This window comes from Carassius carassius, chromosome 50, assembly GCF_963082965.1.
Source record: "Carassius carassius chromosome 50, fCarCar2.1, whole genome shotgun sequence".
Taxonomy (NCBI): Eukaryota; Metazoa; Chordata; class Actinopteri; order Cypriniformes; family Cyprinidae; genus Carassius; species Carassius carassius.
In genome coordinates this window covers 1,495,505-1,513,498 of record NC_081804.1, presented here as the reverse complement: position 1 = coordinate 1,513,498, position 17,994 = coordinate 1,495,505, and the positions used below count along the sequence as shown (strand labels likewise).

General features: G+C 36.4%; 2 protein-coding genes across 6 annotated transcripts; both read right to left on the bottom strand.

Annotated features, from left to right (window-relative positions):
* Positions 1-75: 75 nt before the first annotated feature.
* LOC132133659 (chitinase domain-containing protein 1-like) lies at positions 76-5,224 on the bottom strand. 2 transcript variants are annotated; one of them, XM_059546553.1, is made up of 12 exons: positions 5,117-5,224; positions 4,889-5,038; positions 4,006-4,138; positions 3,862-3,906; positions 3,672-3,778; positions 3,379-3,440; positions 2,626-2,718; positions 2,439-2,540; positions 1,465-1,617; positions 399-479; positions 254-296; positions 76-174 (listed from the first exon to the last, which is right to left on the bottom strand). In XM_059546553.1, the coding sequence occupies exons 1-12, from the start codon at positions 5,222-5,224 to the stop codon at positions 76-78; spliced, it is 1,176 nt and encodes a 391-aa protein (XP_059402536.1). The 2 variants fall into 2 exon arrangements, 1 of the variants encoding a protein (XP_059402536.1); XR_009429205.1 differs by lacking the exons at positions 76-174; positions 254-296; positions 399-479; ... (3 more) ...; positions 4,889-5,038; positions 5,117-5,224 and having other exon boundaries at positions 2,357-2,540; positions 3,862-4,194.
* Positions 5,225-5,889: 665 nt separating this feature from the next.
* On the bottom strand, positions 5,890-17,938 carry LOC132133654 (THO complex subunit 5 homolog). 4 transcript variants are annotated; one of them, XM_059546547.1, is made up of 21 exons: positions 17,841-17,938; positions 17,681-17,737; positions 17,510-17,572; positions 16,443-16,586; positions 16,254-16,367; positions 15,570-15,667; positions 15,299-15,445; positions 15,108-15,222; positions 14,830-14,962; positions 13,084-13,161; positions 12,960-13,003; positions 12,763-12,862; positions 11,689-11,797; positions 11,504-11,605; positions 11,328-11,424; positions 10,793-10,904; positions 10,352-10,455; positions 10,139-10,226; positions 9,053-9,168; positions 8,792-8,985; positions 5,890-6,116 (listed from the first exon to the last, which is right to left on the bottom strand). In XM_059546547.1, the coding sequence occupies exons 1-21, from the start codon at positions 17,934-17,936 to the stop codon at positions 6,053-6,055; spliced, it is 2,175 nt and encodes a 724-aa protein (XP_059402530.1). In that variant the 5' UTR covers positions 17,937-17,938; the 3' UTR covers positions 5,890-6,052. The 4 variants fall into 4 exon arrangements, with proteins under 4 accessions (XP_059402530.1, XP_059402531.1, XP_059402532.1 ...); XM_059546548.1 differs by having other exon boundaries at positions 17,687-17,737; XM_059546549.1 differs by lacking the exon at positions 17,681-17,737.
* Between the last annotated feature and the right edge of the window lie 56 nt (positions 17,939-17,994).

The window sequence follows — 17,994 nt, the reverse complement described above, 5'->3', positions numbered from 1 at the left end:
TCTGAAGTGCTTTGATAATTTGCACTTTATTATTTGGATGCAAATCAGACGTAGGTCAGGTCACAGTCGAACGGGTCACAAAAGATCATAGAAATAGTCCAGTCCTTGTCCTAATTCCCACATGGAGATTCCCGTTCCCAGTTCAGCTGCCAAGGCAAGACGAAGCTGAAGGAACTAGAGGAGAAAGAGAAAGTCCCAGAACTGAATAATACCCACAATCCACTTTGATATCTTATATTGATCATAAAGTTACCTTTAAAGTGGGGTAGTAAACGACATGCTTCAGGCCGTTACTACTGAAACAACACGTTATTTTAGTAATTGTTCTGTATCACTGCATAAATCATTTAACAAACTTAAATGACTCATAAAAAAGATCTGGTCTGTGTGTCTTTAACCTTTTATAAATGAAGAAATGTTCTCCGGTGTTTTCGTCCCACTGCAGTTTGGGTTTCACTTCCTTCAGCAGCTCAACATACCTGAATGAAAATGGAGATTAAGTACGATCTCTCGTTGAGTCAAACTAGGGTTTACAGGTGCATTATCTTCTGAGATAACTTGACAGTTACATTAAAATAAAAAATTAATTAAATGACATTATGAAGGTTTCAAACTTTTCTTATTTATGAGGTTTTCTGATCAGAATAAGAGCAGCAGGACATAAGAAAGTGGAGAAAGACCTTCGACTAATGTAGTAAATATCACTAAATGAGACTTCATTAAAATCGTTAATTTTCAGTTTCAAGGAAAACTAGACACACTTCATATCTAGGTTATATTTTTGTAAATATAAAAACAATACATATATGGGTCAAAGACGGTATGATGTCCGTATCGAAAGACCTTTATAAAAGTGCTTTTATGTCCACACAAAGCACATTAAATGTAACTAAAGTGTATACGTTTAAGGTTTCAAATACGTTTTTGGAGAATAAAATGTCAAAATTTGGTTTAAATAATGTAATTCAGTGTAACAAAATAGTTATGTAAAAATTTTAACAACATGCTTATTCTGACTTGTACATATTAAAATATATAAAAGAAAAACAAAGCATATTACATTGTATTGTGTTTTAAAGGAGTATAAAATTATTACTGACCAATGGGCAAAACCTAGGATAGTGGTAAGTTTAACAAATGTAAAATTACACTTTATGCCTAAACGCTTTTTCATCTTTGACCCATATATAGGCAATTAAATCAGATTTGTTTATATATTTAATTTAACGGTTATTAAATATACAAATTGAATTTTCTTTTTTTTACTAAAGGTAAAAATATTGCTATTGCAAATTTTTTTTTTTAAATATCAAATTATTTTATAGAATTTTTTTGTTATTTTATATAAGACTGCAAAATATTTTTAGATTTTAAAATAAATCATAAACAAATAAATAGCAGATGTAATTCCATCTGACAGCAGTACTTTGGATAAGTTTGTGTTTCAGTGAATGAAGCGTGCACCTGCCGCCCAGCAGTGGCTCCGCTCCGCCGTGGCTGCTGAAGTCCAGGCCGTACAGGTTGATTCCCAGCAGGATCTTGTGTCTCCACTCGCTGTGAGGAGCCAGCTGCAGCACACACTCTCTGACCCAGGCCAGAGGAGCGCTCGGACCCGGCCTGAACCACCACAGCCAATCAAACACCTTAACACTCACAACTGACTCAAAACCTGCAGAGCAACTCATGATGAATGTGGGTTTATAAATAAGTCTGGGGAACCAGGTGGTCGATGGCGAGTTACACATTTACAAAAAATATATGTTTACAAACGTGGAAATTAAATAAGTTCACATAAAATAAAAAAAAACAACCGAAGTATTTCAATAAGAAAATGTGCATTGCTAATGGATGGTTCATGTACATGGATGATTTTAATGGTTGATCGCCACTAAAAATATGTGACCCTGGAGCACAAAACCAAAATTGAGATTTATGCATCATCTGAAAGGTGAATAAATAATCTTTCAAATTGATGTTTGGTTTATTAGGACAATATTTGGCTGAGATACAACTATTTGAAAATCTGGAATCTGAGGGTGCAAAAAAAAACAAAAAAAAATACTGAGAAAATCATCTTTAAAGTTGTCCAAATGAATTCTTAGCAATGCATATTACTAATCAAAAATTAGGTTTTGATATATTCACGGTAGGAAATTTACTAAATATCTTCATGGAACATGATCTTTACTTAATATCCTAATGATTTTTGGCATAAAAGAAAAATGGCTAATTTAGACCCATACAATGTTTTTTTTGGCTATAGCTAAAATACTGCAAGATCACATATGTCAGTCTCCTTTTAAGTTTCCTTATAATTTTAAGCTTGAGATTCTAAAATGTTTCTGCATGATTTTGACACAGAAATCTATGAAAAGCAAATCACTAATAAACTGGCATCAGGATCGCTCTGTGTGTGTGTGTGTGTGTGTGTGTCTGACCTGCCCGGTCCAGAGTAATCATACGTCATCAGACTGAACGCGTCCACCACAGGAGTCAGTTTCTCAAAATCCTCCCGTCCAAACATGCCAGACTGACCAGAGCTGAACACGACACAGACAGGTGCTGATGGAAACAGGATCAAAGAAAGAAAGTGCTGGGATAGACAAATAATGAATTCTCTTTTACCCCGGTGTGACCGCAGGAGGGATGACCAGCACGCAGGTTAACTTCCCAGCCTTCAGAGTCTCACACAGGTGTGTGACCAGGTGCACCAGCTCTCTGTGACACACACACACAAACACTGAAAAACTGTCTGGTCATCATCTGTATGATGAAAACTCCAAGACTTCAACTAAAAATCTGAATAATTCAAACCCTAATCTTTAAAAGGGAACTTCCTATGCACTTTTAGAATATCAAAATAAATATTAAAGAATCTTTTAAGATTTTATAAAGATAAAATTAGGTTTTATCAGTTTTAGTTATGTCAGAATATTCCAAACTGGTCACAAAAATGTATTTTATATATATATAAATTTTTGCATGCTACATTACCATTAACTGACAACAGAGAATGCTATGCTTATGTTTTGTTAAATTCTAAAAACTTAAAATCTAATTAAAATACTAATTAAAATCTCACTTCAATTAAAAATTTTATGTCACAGGTGGTTCGGCTGAAAAACGGTGTTTAAATATAATTAGAATTTTAGCAATTATTAATATTTTGACTTTTTTTTTTTGTCTTCATTTTTAGAATTGTTTTGTTTTCTTTCTATTTAACTTTATTTCAGTTTTAGTCAATTTAGTTGTTAAACTTTTTATTCCAGTTACTTTTTCCAGTTAAGTTTTATATTCATACTTTATTTCAATTATGAAAAATATATATTTTAACTGCTTTAGTTCTAGTCAACAGTAGCAACACACACTCTTACTCACTTTCTCTTGTTTCCTCCGAGTTGACTCCATAGCTCCAGTGTGTAACCATCAAACCCTTCAGCCTGAGGAGCAAAATCACAGTCCAGTGAGGAAATCAAATCAGCTTCATCAGAGCAGATCAGCCAGCGTACATGCATGGTAGTTTGGTTACACAACACTGGGAACTTCCTGTTAGACTGACAAAAACCTGAGCACTCAGACTCCCAGGAAGAGGAACATGGATCTCACAGTCAGAAACTGTCCTGTGAAAATGATAATTTCTACATGACGTGCACGGCATATAAAAACAGCACCTTTGCCACTTCCAGCATCTCTCGACCCAACTCCTCCACCTCGTCCTCGCTGTCCAGAACGCTTATGTAGTCCTGATAGGACCACCCGTCAAACAACAGCCGAGGAACTGAGAGAGAAACACACGCTGAGAACCTGATGCTGTCAGCTAGATCCACCTCATGTCTCCCACAACATTAAATCTCTACTCACGTATTTTGTTTTTTTTATTGGCCTTCCTCACAGCTTTGACCCAGCCTGTGAGAAGACGAGTGTTGTTAGTGTCTATAGACAATCATGTGACTTTTTTTCTCCATAAAGCATCATTGTTTTACAAAGGAAGAGAAGTGATCAGACCGGGATCGTGGTCATGGAGACCGGTGATGTGGAAGCTCTCCGGTCCCCTGCGTCTCAGCTGAAGCCACACCGGAGACACCGACGTCAGCTTAGGACCAAACACCTTCGCAATGTCATATCCATGAGAGTTCCACTGAGAGATGAGACCGAAAGATGGATCAATAGATGGATAGATAGATACGAACAGAAGGACAAAATAGACGGACAGATGGACAGACAGACAGACAGACAGACAGACGGACGGACAGACGGACAGACAGAAAGATGGACGGACAGACAGACAGACACAGACGGACAGACAGAAAGACAGACGGACAGACAGAAAGATGGACGGACAGAAAGACAGACAGACAGACAGACAGACACAGATGGACAGAAAGACAGACGGACAGACAGACAGACGGACAGACAGACAGACAGACAGACGGACAGAAAGACAGACACAGATGGACAGACAGACAGAAAGACAGACGGACAGAAAGACAGATGGACGGACGGACAGACAGACAGAAAGATGGACGGACAGACAGACAGACAGATGGACAGACGGACAGACAGACAGACGAACAGAAAGACAGACAGACAGGCAGAAGGACAGACTTACAGAAAGACAGACGGACGGACGGACAGAAAGACAGACAGACAGACTTACAGAAAGACAGACAGACAGAAAGATGGACAGAAAGACGGACGGACAGACTTACAGAAAGACAGACAGACAGAAAGATGGACAGAAAGACGGACGGACAGACTTACAGAAAGACGGACGGACAGACAGACAGACAGACTGATGGACAGAGAGACAGAAGGACAGACTTACAGAAAGATGGACGGACGGAGACAGATAGACGGACGGACAGACAGATAGATAGATGTGGCTCACAGGTGTGATGTATCCAAGCACAGCTCCAGTAAAGTGTCGTGTGGACACACACTGAGGACAGAAGCTCTTCTCCTCTCTCACGATGTCCCTCCACTGAGGGTCCGTCACCAGCAGACCCCGCTCCTGCACCGGACGATCAGCCGCTGTCCCCTTCAGACACAAGCACACATTCAGTGTTAATGCTCACACACATCACAGAAGATGATCAAGCGGACTGTAGAGTCTCACCTCCACCTGCTGGATGTTACTGGATTTCTTGCCATCGGTCTTTGATAATGTGCCTCTGACTGCAGGAAGCAGCAGACAGAAGTGAAGAAGAGTCCAATCTGCTCTCATTTCAGCGCTTCTGCTGTCTGAGGAACATCATAGACAGATCAAAATAATCAGAAAGCATTTGATATTAACACCTTACTATGGTACCACCACAGTATCACTGAAGAAATATCATGAATGGTTGTTTCTGGATAAGTGATTCTTATTCATCTTAATGTGACTCAAATGCACCTGTGCTGCACGAGAGGGTCAAGATAAAAAGTTGTCGATTTTATCCCCTGCAGTAAATCCAATCACTCACCAGATATGTGTCTAATATGTTTAATCTGCGATATAAATGTTCATGAGCTTCAACAGGTCACGTGGACAGAGGTCTGGCAGACTTTTTGTTATTACGGTCACGTGACCGAGAATCGTCGAGGATTTCAAAATAAAAGTCTCTAATAAATTATTTACGATAAAGCTCAACTAATACCTTCATATTGTTTTAGGTTTTTTATAAAAAGGTTTCTATATAAAAAAAAGTATGCATGCATGCATATAAAAAATTATATGTGAAACAAGTGAATGCATACATATACGTATATATACAGTATGTTTAAATGTGTATAATTATATAATTAAATAAATATATATATAATAAAAATTGTAAAGCATTATATAAAATAAATACATAAAACAATTCATACAGGTAATACCACAAAAAAATTGGAATCATCAACCAGCTGTTTTTCTTATCAAAATCAGTGTTTTATTTTCTAATTCACATTATATGTGCAAACAGAGAAACATGGGTTAAAGAATAGAGATAAAAGCTAGATAACAGAATGAGTGAGGGATTTTAGCCCCTCCTGATGACACTAAAGCAGTCTCGTTCATCCTCATCCGGATTCAGCGGTGACTGAAGAAGCCCTGAGGATGGTTGTACTTGAAGGGCTTCAGACGGCTCGGACCCCTGAGAAAAACACATGAGATTTCACATGAACACCACTTATTTGCATCCATGAAAAACATGGAAATTATTCACCATATTCTGGGTTAAATACAACTATAAATTTATCATGGAATCAAAATGTAAAACTTTTATTTCTAAAAACAAACATGTCTTGATTTGCACGATTTATCAATGCATTTCTCATGATTGGGGAAAATGCCTGAATTTGCAGTCATTTACATGTAAGTTTCAGCCGAAAATACACCACATTACTGAAACACAATGGGTTGCATTATTCATTTTTTTCATCATTTTGCATCATTCCTCAGTGTACACTGCTGTTCAAATGTTTTTAAAAGAAGTCTCTTCTGCTCATCAAGGCTGCGTTTATTTCATCAGAAATATAGAAAAAAGCAGTAATATTGTAAAATATTATTGCAATTTAAAATAATGGTTTTCTATTTTAATGTACAGTCGTGGCCAAAAGTTTTGAGAATTACATAAATATTAGTTTTCAAAGAGTTTGCTGCTAAACTGCTTTTAGATCTTTGTTTCAGTTGTTTCTGGGATGTACTGAAATATAATTACAAGCACTTCATACGCTTTTATCGACAATTACATGACATTTATGCAAAGAGTCAGTATTTGCAGTGTTGGCCCTTTTTTTTCAGGACCTCTGCAATTCGACTGGGCATGCTCTCAATCAACTTCTGGGCCAAATCCTGACTGATAGCAACCCATTCTTTCATAATCACTTCTTGGAGTTTGTCAGAATTAGTGGGTTTTTGTTTGTCCACCCGCCTCTTGAGGATTGACCACAAGTTCTCAATGGGATTAAGATCTGGGGAGTTTCCAGGCCATGGACCCAAAATTTCAACATTCTGGTCCCCGAGCCACTTAGTTCTCACTTTTGCCTTATGGCACGGTGCTCCATCGTGCTGGAAAATGCATTGTTCTTCACCAAACTGTTGTTGGATTGTTGGAAGAAGTTGCTGTTGGAGGGTGTTTTGGTACCATTCTTTATTCATGGCTGTGTTTTTGGGCAGAATTGTGAGTGAGCCCACTCCCTTGGATGAGAAGCAACCCCACACATGAATGGTGTCAGGATGCTTTACTGTTGGCATGACACAGGACTGATGGTAGCGCTCACCTTTTCTTCTCCGGACAAGCCTTTTTCCAGATGCCCCAAACAATCGGAAAGGGGCTTCATCTGAGAATATGACTTTGCCCCAGTCCTCAGCAGTCCATTCACTATACTTTCTGCAGAAGATCAATCTGTCCCTGATGTTTTTTTTGGAGAGAAGTGGCTTCTTTGCTGCCCTTCTTGACACCAGGCCATCTTCCAGAAGTCTTGTCCTCACTGTGCGTGCAGATGCGCTCACACCTGCCTGCTGCCATTCCTGAGCAAGCTCTGCACTGGTGGCACTCCGATCCCGCAGCTCAATCCTCTTTAGGAGACCATCCTGGCGCTTGCTGGACTTTCTTGGACGCCCTGAAGCCTTCTTTACAAGAATTGAACCTCTTTCCTTGAAGTTCTTGATGATCCTATAAATTGTTGATTTAGGTGCAATCTTAGTATCCACAATATCCTTGCCTGTGAAGCCATTTTTATGTAACGCAATGATGGCTGCACGCCTTTCTTTGCAGGTCACCATGGTTAACAATGGAAGAACAATGATTTCAAGCATCACCCTCCTTTTAACATGTCAAGTCTGCCATTCTAACCCAATCAGCCTGACATAATGATCTCCAGCCTTGTGCTCGTCAACATTCTCACCTGAGTTAACAAGACGATTCCTGAAATGATCTCAGCAGGTCCTTTAATGACAGCAATGAAATGCAGTGGAAAGGTTTTTTTGGGATTAAGTTAATTTTCATGGCAAAGAAGGACTATGCAATTCATCTGATCACTCTTCATAACATTCTGGAGTATATGCAAATTGCTATTTTAAAAACTTAAGCAGCAACTTTCCAATTTCCAATAATTATGTAATTCTCAAAACTTTTGGCCACGACTGTACTTTAAAATATAATTTATTCCTGTGATTCAATGCTGAATTTTCAGCATCATCACTCCAGTCTAAAGTGTCACATGATCTTCAGAAATCATACTGATTTAATACAGTTTTGTTGCATGATATTTTTTAGAACCTGTGATACTTTTTTCAGGATTCTTTGATTAACAAGAACAGCTTTTATTCAAAATAGAAATCTTTTGTAACAATATACACTACCATTCAAAAGTAAAGATGTGTTAAATTTATAAAAAGTGATAATAAAGAGTTTAAAAGACTAGAAAAATTATCTTTAATAAAGACTAAAAAAAGTTATCCTGACACAAGTATCACAGGTTCCTCATATATATATATATATATATATATGTATGTATATATATTAAGCAGCACAACTGTTTCCAACATTGATTATTAAATCATCATATTATCATGATTTCTGAAGATCATGTGACACTGAAGACTGGAGGAATGATGCTGAAAATACAGCGCTGCATCACAGAAATAAATTACACTTTAAAATACTTTAAAATATAAACCCATTATTTTAAATGGTAATAATATTTTACAATATTAGAGTTTTTTCTGTATTTTTGGTGAAATAAATTGAACCTTGGTGAGCAGAAGAGACCCAGAGATGACCGATCCCACACTTTTGAATGGCGTGAGGTTGAAGTGTGTTACCTGGCAGTGCGCAAGCACATCTTCTCTCGGGGAAACTCCTTGGGTCCCTCAGACCCATCACACACTTGACTCTCCGTCTCCAGATACACATCCAGACACACACACAAGCGCTGGATCTGATTGGTCAGGAGCTGGAGACCTGGACGTGGCCCCTGCAGCTCGGAGTGGAACACGTTCACCTCGCTCTCCATCACCTGCGCATCACAAACACATCATTAAGAGAATAATTTCACACTGAGCAGCTGTGAGGCTCTCTCTCACCCTCAGGTTATCATCAGTGCGGCCGCTACGCTCTCCTTTCCAGTGCAGCGAGAGAGAGAAGAGCGGCGCGACCTCAGGGTAACGCGGGTTCATCACCACAGCAGCCAGCAGACGAGCTGAGAGAGAACCAGACAGTGTGGAACTTATGATGGGTTCATGATTCTCACGTCAATCAATCGCTGAAACAGTGTTACTTCAGCAATGTTCATACAATATTATAGCATTTATTAATATACTGAATAACTTGGTTTTTATTAAAAGTTTAGTAATTGTAGTACTTAATATTAAAATTGTTGTTGTATTTCATTTAGAATTTTATTGACAATGAAACAGTGTTATTTTAATATATTTTATATATATTTATATTATATTTTAAAGTTTTAGTAATTACATGTGCTTTTGTCCTAATTATAATTGTTTTTTTAGTTCTATTTATCTTAAATTTTTATTTTAGTAATTTTTCTTAGTAGTTTATTTTCTTTCATTTAGTTGCCAATGCAACAGTTTTATCTTAGTATTACTGATATAATAAATTTTGTTAAAATTACGAATTTTAAATTCTGTTTTCATTTTAATTAAATGTTTAGTAATTTTTTTTGTGTTTTGCTATTTTTTACCATTTATTTATTTATTTTTAAATATGTCTACAGTTTTTAAGTTTTTGGTTTCAGTTTTTTAATTTTACTAGCTGAAATAAAATAACTGTTATATTTTTTAAATAATTCAATTTATTGAGGTTTTAAGCTGTGCACCCTTTAATGCAACATTTTTTATTTTTTAAGTTCCATTTTTCATCAAATATTAATACTTAATTATTTCAATTAAAAAAAAAAACGTTTAAATAGTTTCAATAGATTTTTAATGGTTTAAGTTAATAAAAACACTTTGATTTGAGACAACTAGTAACTAGTTAACGAGATATTACTGATTTCAGATTTGTGTGTCACTCTAAACATCACATGAAAACTGTGGATGGCCACTGTGCTTGTCAGTCACATGGTCTCAAGTGGATGGTTTTAGTCCAGAAGAAGCTACAAACCAGACATGTGGACAGAGAAGAGTCTGACACAAGAGCACAGTTCCCACCTGTTCCTCTCTCTACAGCTGCCATGAAGAACAGATCTGTCTCATGCACCAGATCTGCCTTCAACACATGCTGCACAAAGCCCAGCTCCTGCAGAACAAAGAGATACATGGAGATAACTGAATTTCACTCAAGTAGCCAACTGAATGGAAAGCAAACATGCACTGCATGATGTCAATGTGAGATGCGAAACATCCCTATTTATAGAAACATACAGTGAACTCCTGATGGCTCATCAGGGTCCAGCGCATGAGACCAGAAACCACTTTAGCAGGAAACAGATGTTGGCACTCGCTGGAGACAGGTATGATGCTGTGCTCTGGAACAGAACAAACCCAATGCATTGTCAAAGCAACAAACTAAACACAGCAGCAACCAAAAGCGTCATGACTCTAGTGATACATTTATTAAAGCTGTATTCATTTGATGAAAAATACGGTAATATAGTGAAATATTATTACAATTATAAAGAACTGTTTTCAATTTGAATGCATTTTAAAATGTAATTTATTTGTGTGATGCAAAGCTGAATTTTCATCATCATTCCTCCAGTCTTCAGGTGTCACATGATCTTCAGAAATCAGTATAATGTGCTGATTTGATGCTCAGTAAGTGTATGTTGACCTTGGCCAAGTGAAAGTCTTGCTGTCTCGTACCCAGTGAGCTGAACTGTTTGTGTAGGGCCAGTCGAGCCTGCAGTCTTCCTCGCAGTAGTTTCATGGTCCTCTCCATGTGACTGGCGCTCAGAGCACTGCCTGTCAGCCCCGACTGAAACAAACACGCTTCATGACATTACAACACTGATGCAAATGTCTAAAGACTCATGCATAATGAGCAAAATAATCTCTTGTTTTAATGATTAGAATTATGTTTGTGATTAAAACAGGAATATCTGCAAGTGAGCTCTGAAAAAACGTAATTTAAAGGAAAAACACACTTTCATAACCCACTGACACATATTTCCACATAAACTCATTTAATTCTGCTTTCATATCTTTATTTTGCATCTCAAGTAACTGCATCTTGATGCAAGGATGTTTAGATACTTGTATTGTGAAAAAACATTTATTTATTTAATGCCATGACATTTACAAACACAGCATAAAGTAGTTTAACAAAAACACCAATGCAAAATCTTCTGTAAATGTACAAAGAAGAAGAAAAAAAAACATTGCATAATGTAACAGACACCTGTGCACCACCAGAAGAGAACTGCAGGCCGCCCAGTTTCTGCACCCAAACATACGGATGTCCGAGATCTGACACATAATCCCCAAACGTAGTGATCCTGCACAGAAAATTACATTTGATTATATTTATCATTTAATGCCATATCAGAAGCGAAGGCTTTTTCATGTCAACCTTACCCGACTTTATCAAACTGGTAGCGGTTGGCAGGGTTGGGCGTCTCTTTGCCGTGATCGGACGCATAAAGACAGTTCAGCAGACTCTCAGAGTTCAGCAGCTCTCTGTGAAAGAAGCATTAAAGGTGTTAGAAAACAAACCTGTGTGAGCTTTGATTCAGGTTTGGTTTTGGTGCTGCTGTACTGACCCAGCGCTGACGGCTCCGGACAGATCCGCAGTCGTGGAAACCTTGGTCTTCACCGTCAGGATGTTGAGATTCATGAGATAATAGAAAAACAGATGCAGGACGCTGCCGTCTGGGGAAAGAGAATACAAGTACTGTTGAAAAAGGCTGAATAAATCATCTTTCCATTGATGTATGGTTTGTTAGGAACGGACAACTATTGGAAAATCTGGAATCTGAGGATGCAAAAAAATCTGAATCTTGAGAAAATCATCTTTAAAGGTATTCAAATTAATTCTTAGCCATGCATGTTATAATCAAAAATTAAGTTTTTATATATTTACAGTAGTAAATTTACTAAATATCTTCATGGAACACGATCTTTACTTAATATTCTAATTATTTTTGGCATAAAGAAAAATGTATAATTTTGACCCATACAATGTATTTTTGGCTATTGCTACAAATATACCCCAGAGACTTAAGACTGCTTTTGTGCTCCAGGGACACCAATAACAATTTTTATTACAAACAAAGCTTTTTATATCTGCCACAAAAAATATGATTTCCAATATAATGTAAATTATTCATATAAACTGCATTTATTTAAGTTTAAATTGTATTTATTTACTTTGTTATATTCCTATAGAGCATTCATAAATAAATAAATCAAATCTTAATAACTTAATTTACTTTAATATTTTTTTTCAGCAAGGATGCACTGGTGACAGTAAAGATGCAGTTCTTTTCAATTTTCTGTTCATTTATGGATCATGAAAAACTGGATCACAATTTCCGCGAAAATATGAAGCACCACAACACTTTTCAACATTGATGATAATCAGAAACGTTTCTTGAGCAGCAAATCAGCATATTATCATGATTTCTGAAGATCATGTGACACTGAAGACTGGAGGAATGATGCTGAAAATACAGCTGTGTATCACAGAAATATATTACATTGTACAAAATATTCACATAGAAAACAGTTCTTTTAAATTGTAATAATATTTCACAATTTTACTGTTTTTATTCCAATTTTGATGTGATTTTGTACAGCCTCTGTGAGCAACTATATCTATTCATGCTTTCACACACCTTTGCACTTGAGGTCCACGCAGAGAGAGAGAGGGTGGCGTCTCAGCATCTCTTTACGCTTGTCATCCAGTTGAACACCTAAAGTCGCGCGCCGGCGCTTCTGAACAGAGACAGATGCAAAATCAGTACATAAGTTCACAATCTATTTAAAGAGATGAGATAATGAACTGGAGAAGAAGATTAAAATTGAGTCTGACTGTGTTCTGTTGCTCCTCTTCAGCGTCCGAATCACTTTCATCATCTGAGACCAAAACACACAAAACGTAAGACTCCACTGATCACACACTCTTTCCGACTCGTAAAGCGAACAGGCAGAGGTACCTTGCGAGTCCTCCGGGGGCCTGGAGAGAGCTTTGGCCTCATCCACATCTCCATTGATGCTCACAGACAGGTTTTTGTCTGAAACGAATAATTGCATGGTCTAATAAACCAAGAATGGTTTTACAGTTTAAAGTGGAATGTCACAGAATTTGTCAAAAGCAGGTCATTGCACTTACATCAAATCACGATATGGACTAGTACCTGCAAATATTAAGCCGGAAAAGTCTATTTAAATATGAATACAGCATGTTTTACGTGTCTGTGTTAATGAATGGTGCAGAAGCGCGACTTCAGTTATTACACACACGGAAGCGCGCGTGACGCTCGCAGTGATTTCAGCATCTGTCGTCTCACTAAATGAGGATGTAAACACATGAACAACATCTCTGGACCTGTTCTGAGAGTCACTTCATGAGCATTTGACCGTAAAACTAGCCTCATATCACATACACAGAACTGTAATGGTATTCACAGCAACCCGTCAAAATAAAAGTCAGGTTTAATTTATAGACAAATATTTGCTAGAAATGTTCAGCAGAATTTACATAGCCTACTACTACTACTAAAAAGAAACAAACATTATTTTTTTAAGGAATAATCAACATTTCTTACATGTTTTATTTTTAATAGTAAATCCCCTTTGTTTACCAAAAAATAAAGTGTGCTTAATTTTCAATAATTATTTGCCTTATTTTGTTTTATGCCTTCATTTGATAACCAGAAAAAAATTTAAATACACAACAGAATTTCTGAGGGGAAAAAAAAGATTTCATAAGGCTATTTTAAGAAAAAAAATATTAAGTTGTTTTTATGCATTTAAATAATTAGACATGCTAAAACACAGAATTGGGTAACAATAAAACATAAAACATTTCATAGGACCCTAAACATGTCATTTTTGTTAAAATTTTAATAAATTGTTGTGAAAATGTTATGATTTGAATTAATTAGACATTCTTTTTGATTAATACAAATAAATGTAACCGTTAAAAAGGAGTTAAAACTGAAAAAAAAAAGAAAAATGTAATCCAGAAAAATTAAAACTGAAAAAATAAAAAAATGTAATCCAGAAAACTTTAAACTGAAAACATAAAAAAATGTAATCCAGAAAAATTTAAATGGAAAAAATGTAATCCAGAAAAATTTAGACCGGAAAAAAAAAAATGTAATCCAGAAAAATTACAACTGGAAAAAAATAAATAATAATGTAATGCAGAAAAATTAAAACTGAAAAAAAAAAAAAAAAGTAATCCAGAAAAATTACAACTGGGAAAAAAAAATGTAATCCAGAAAAATTCAAATAGAAAAAATGTAATCCAGAAAAATTCAAATAGAAAAAAAAAAATTGTAATCCAGAAAAATTACAACTGGAAAAAAATAAATAATAATAATGTAATGCAGAAAAATTAAAACTGAAAAAAAAAAAAAAAGTAATCCAGAAAAATTACAACTGGGAAAAAAAAAATGTAATCCAGAAAAATTCAAATAGAAAAAATGTAATCCAGAAAAATTAAAACCGAAAAAAAAAAAATGCAATCCAGAAAAATTACAACTGGAAAAAAATAAATAATAATAATGTAATGCAGAAAAATTAAAACTGAAAAAAAAATTGTAATCCAGAAATATTCAAATCAGAATTTTGAAAAAACATAAAACGTAATATGGGAAAAAATAAACCGGATTTCATAGGGCCCTAGGAACTGAAGTTCTCACAGGCGCCTCTGAGAGACGAGATGCCAGTCTTACCGCAAGCCTGTCCGTACGCACCCGCCTGGACTAACAGCACGTACAGAGGGGGCGGCAGGTGACGGGCGACCTCGGCCTGCTTCTGCATGTGCTCAAACGGGATCGCCAGATACTCCTGCACTGGGAGAGACGCCTGCACACGAGAGAGAGAGAGAGAGAGAGAGAGAGAGAGAGAGATTCATCAGCCTGTCTCTTCCTGTCTCTAAAGCCTAGTTCACATTACACGACTTTAGACATTGAATATAGATATTAGTATTTATGCCAATCTAGCGTTGCACCTGCATGATGTTTTGCAGTCCAGGCTGAAGGCTGCTCAGATATTCTCTCTTCTGCTCAATGGCTTTCTGGATCTTCTCCTTTCTAGCCAGAGACATCTTATACTGCTCCGCCAGTCTGCACGATGAAGCAACATCTTAACATCTCCTGCTCAGGATTTAGAGGCTGATAGTCAGCTGTTGGTGTGTGTTACCTCTTCCTCTGCTCTAGTTCCCAGTCCAGGCGGGCGAGCGTGAGCTGGTGCTGGTCATCACGGGTCACATGAGGGCGTGAGATCTCAGCCGGAGCCTCCTGAAAAAACTCCTCTTCACTGACCAGCTCGATCTCCTCATGCTGAGACCTGAAACAAACAACAAAAAGAATTCAATAGTATTCTAGCAGATGATATATTTTTTTATAGCTGAGCCTGATTAGAAAAATTTTTATTCACATTTCAAGGCTTGGTAATGCATTGTAAAACTCACCTGAACTCGAGACATTTGCCTATCTCTTTCTGCAGGTGCATGACCTCATACAACAGATTCTGCAGCTGCAGATGAAGAACATCCACTCGCTGCTTTGCCTGCAGTCAGACAAACATTATTGGTTGAAACAATCAGTTAACATACATGTTAAACAGAAATCTGGACACAACTTAAAATAAAACATGCTATGGAATATTATATTTGCTATTTCTGCACTATACATTGTTTGTATACAATGCACTTAACACAAATTTTGGATATGTTAAATTGTCAAGTGTTAATATTTGTTACTACAACTATTTAAAAAAATTGTGTTAATCGTTAATTGACTTAAAACTGAAAAAAAAAAATATATAAACAAAAAAAAAAAAAAAAATATATATATATATATATATATATATATATATATATATATATACACACACACACACATTAATTTAAAGAACTAAAATTATGAATAGAAATTAAAATTTTTAGAATTCTAGCAGATTAAATATTTTAAAAAGCCAAACATAATAAAAAAAATGTGAGAACAAAGTAGCATCCTATTGTTTTAAATGTTAAGTGTTGCATATTGCTTTATGTAGTGTTTTAAAAAGCGTGCACACTGGAGTATGAGGTTCACATGCTGAACTGGTGTGTGTGCGTGTGTGTGTGTGTGTGTGTGTGTGTGTGTGCGTTCACCTCATGCGTCTGGTCTCGGCCTTTCTTCAGTCGCATGTGTGCCAGGCGGTTGAGTTTCTTCAGGGTAATGAAATGAACGCTGCACTGTGTGCGTCTCTCCTCGATCTCCACGCTCTAGGATGCAATAAACAAATCTCAGCTTCATCCATTCACCTACATTTTCTGTCACACAGCAAATGAGGAACTCACTCCGACTTTCGCGCTGCCAGCTTTCAGCTCCTGGATTTCTGCCATCAGTTTGGCCAGATCGGCACACGTGTCCTTATACAGCATGTAGTCCTGCTGGGGGTCCCTGGCCTCCAACTCCACCTCCTCATTATACACACGCACGTCCTGAGGAACACACACACACACACAGTGATTGACCAGATCACACACACAACCCTGCCTAACACAGTCCAATCATATACTTTTCTACTGGGATGAGATTACAAAACTGTGAGATGTGAACCTCCTCGCCCGAAAGTGCAACAGAAAAAGTGTGGACAGTGGAGCAGGATATCCAAAACGGCATTCATTTATGATTTAATGGGATCCAAAACGAACTGCTAATGGTGGACGAGTTTATCTTAATCTTAAATTACACTAATCCTTGATTTTAGCTTGCCAATCACAATAATGCTTTTTATTATTATATAACTAATATTATCTATTTAAAACCACTTTTAATAATTAATTATTATTTCTATTACTACAACTAATAATAGCAATTTGTATTTTTATTATAATTTTTATATAATTTTATTTATTAAATTATATTAGAATTTAAAATGATTTACAATAATTATATCATTATTGTTATTTACTGGACATATGAATAACATAGATAATATAAATCAATATTACACATTTAAAAACTTTTTTTGTTATAATGACACTTATCTATAACAGTAAAACAATAATGCTAATTATTATTATATATATAATCGTAAGTTAAACTTATTACAATTGACTTCTTTGATTATTATTATTTTTATTAACAATTAACTCTTCATATTTTCATTTTGATGGCTGAATGTCATAAATGTGTAATAATAATTATTATTATTTAACTTTCATTCAGAATATCATTCTTACATTCAATAAGCTGTGAAATAAAATGTCCAAATTAAATTTTTTATTCATTTTGTTAGCTTGAACGTGTTCATTTTGGACCCTTAAGCTGTCAGAGAGAGAGAGAGATAGAGAGAGACAGAGAGAGAGATAGAGAGAGAGAGAGAGAGAGAGAAAGAGAGACAGAGAGATCTCACAGGAACCTGATTCTTTACTGTAAACGGCTTCCTCTGTCCGATAAGATGAGGTCCGGCTGGATACGTGACCTATGTACACACGCCACATGAGTCTCACATCAGCACATGAAACTCATCTGAACACAACTCAAGAAACACAGACATCTGAAGCCTAAATGAGAGGAAGATGCTGGATACCTGCACCTGCCTCAACCTGACCTTCCTGAACTTGACAAGAGAACTGACTGCACTCAGCTGCACACGGAAGTAAGAGTTACAAGAGAAGAAGAATGAGTTGAGGTTAGTGCATCACAATCGGTTTGAGCTCTTCAATGCATTTCAGAGCAGAGCTTCTCACCTGATCGCCTTCTGCTCGACCTCGCTTGGTCTCTGGGGTTCCTGATTCATTTCGGATGACCTTCGGCTTTCTCTTCTTCACAGCATCTGATGACATGACTGAAATATGAAAGAAATCAGAATGAGCATAAATGAAATCACAAGCTCTATTTAAA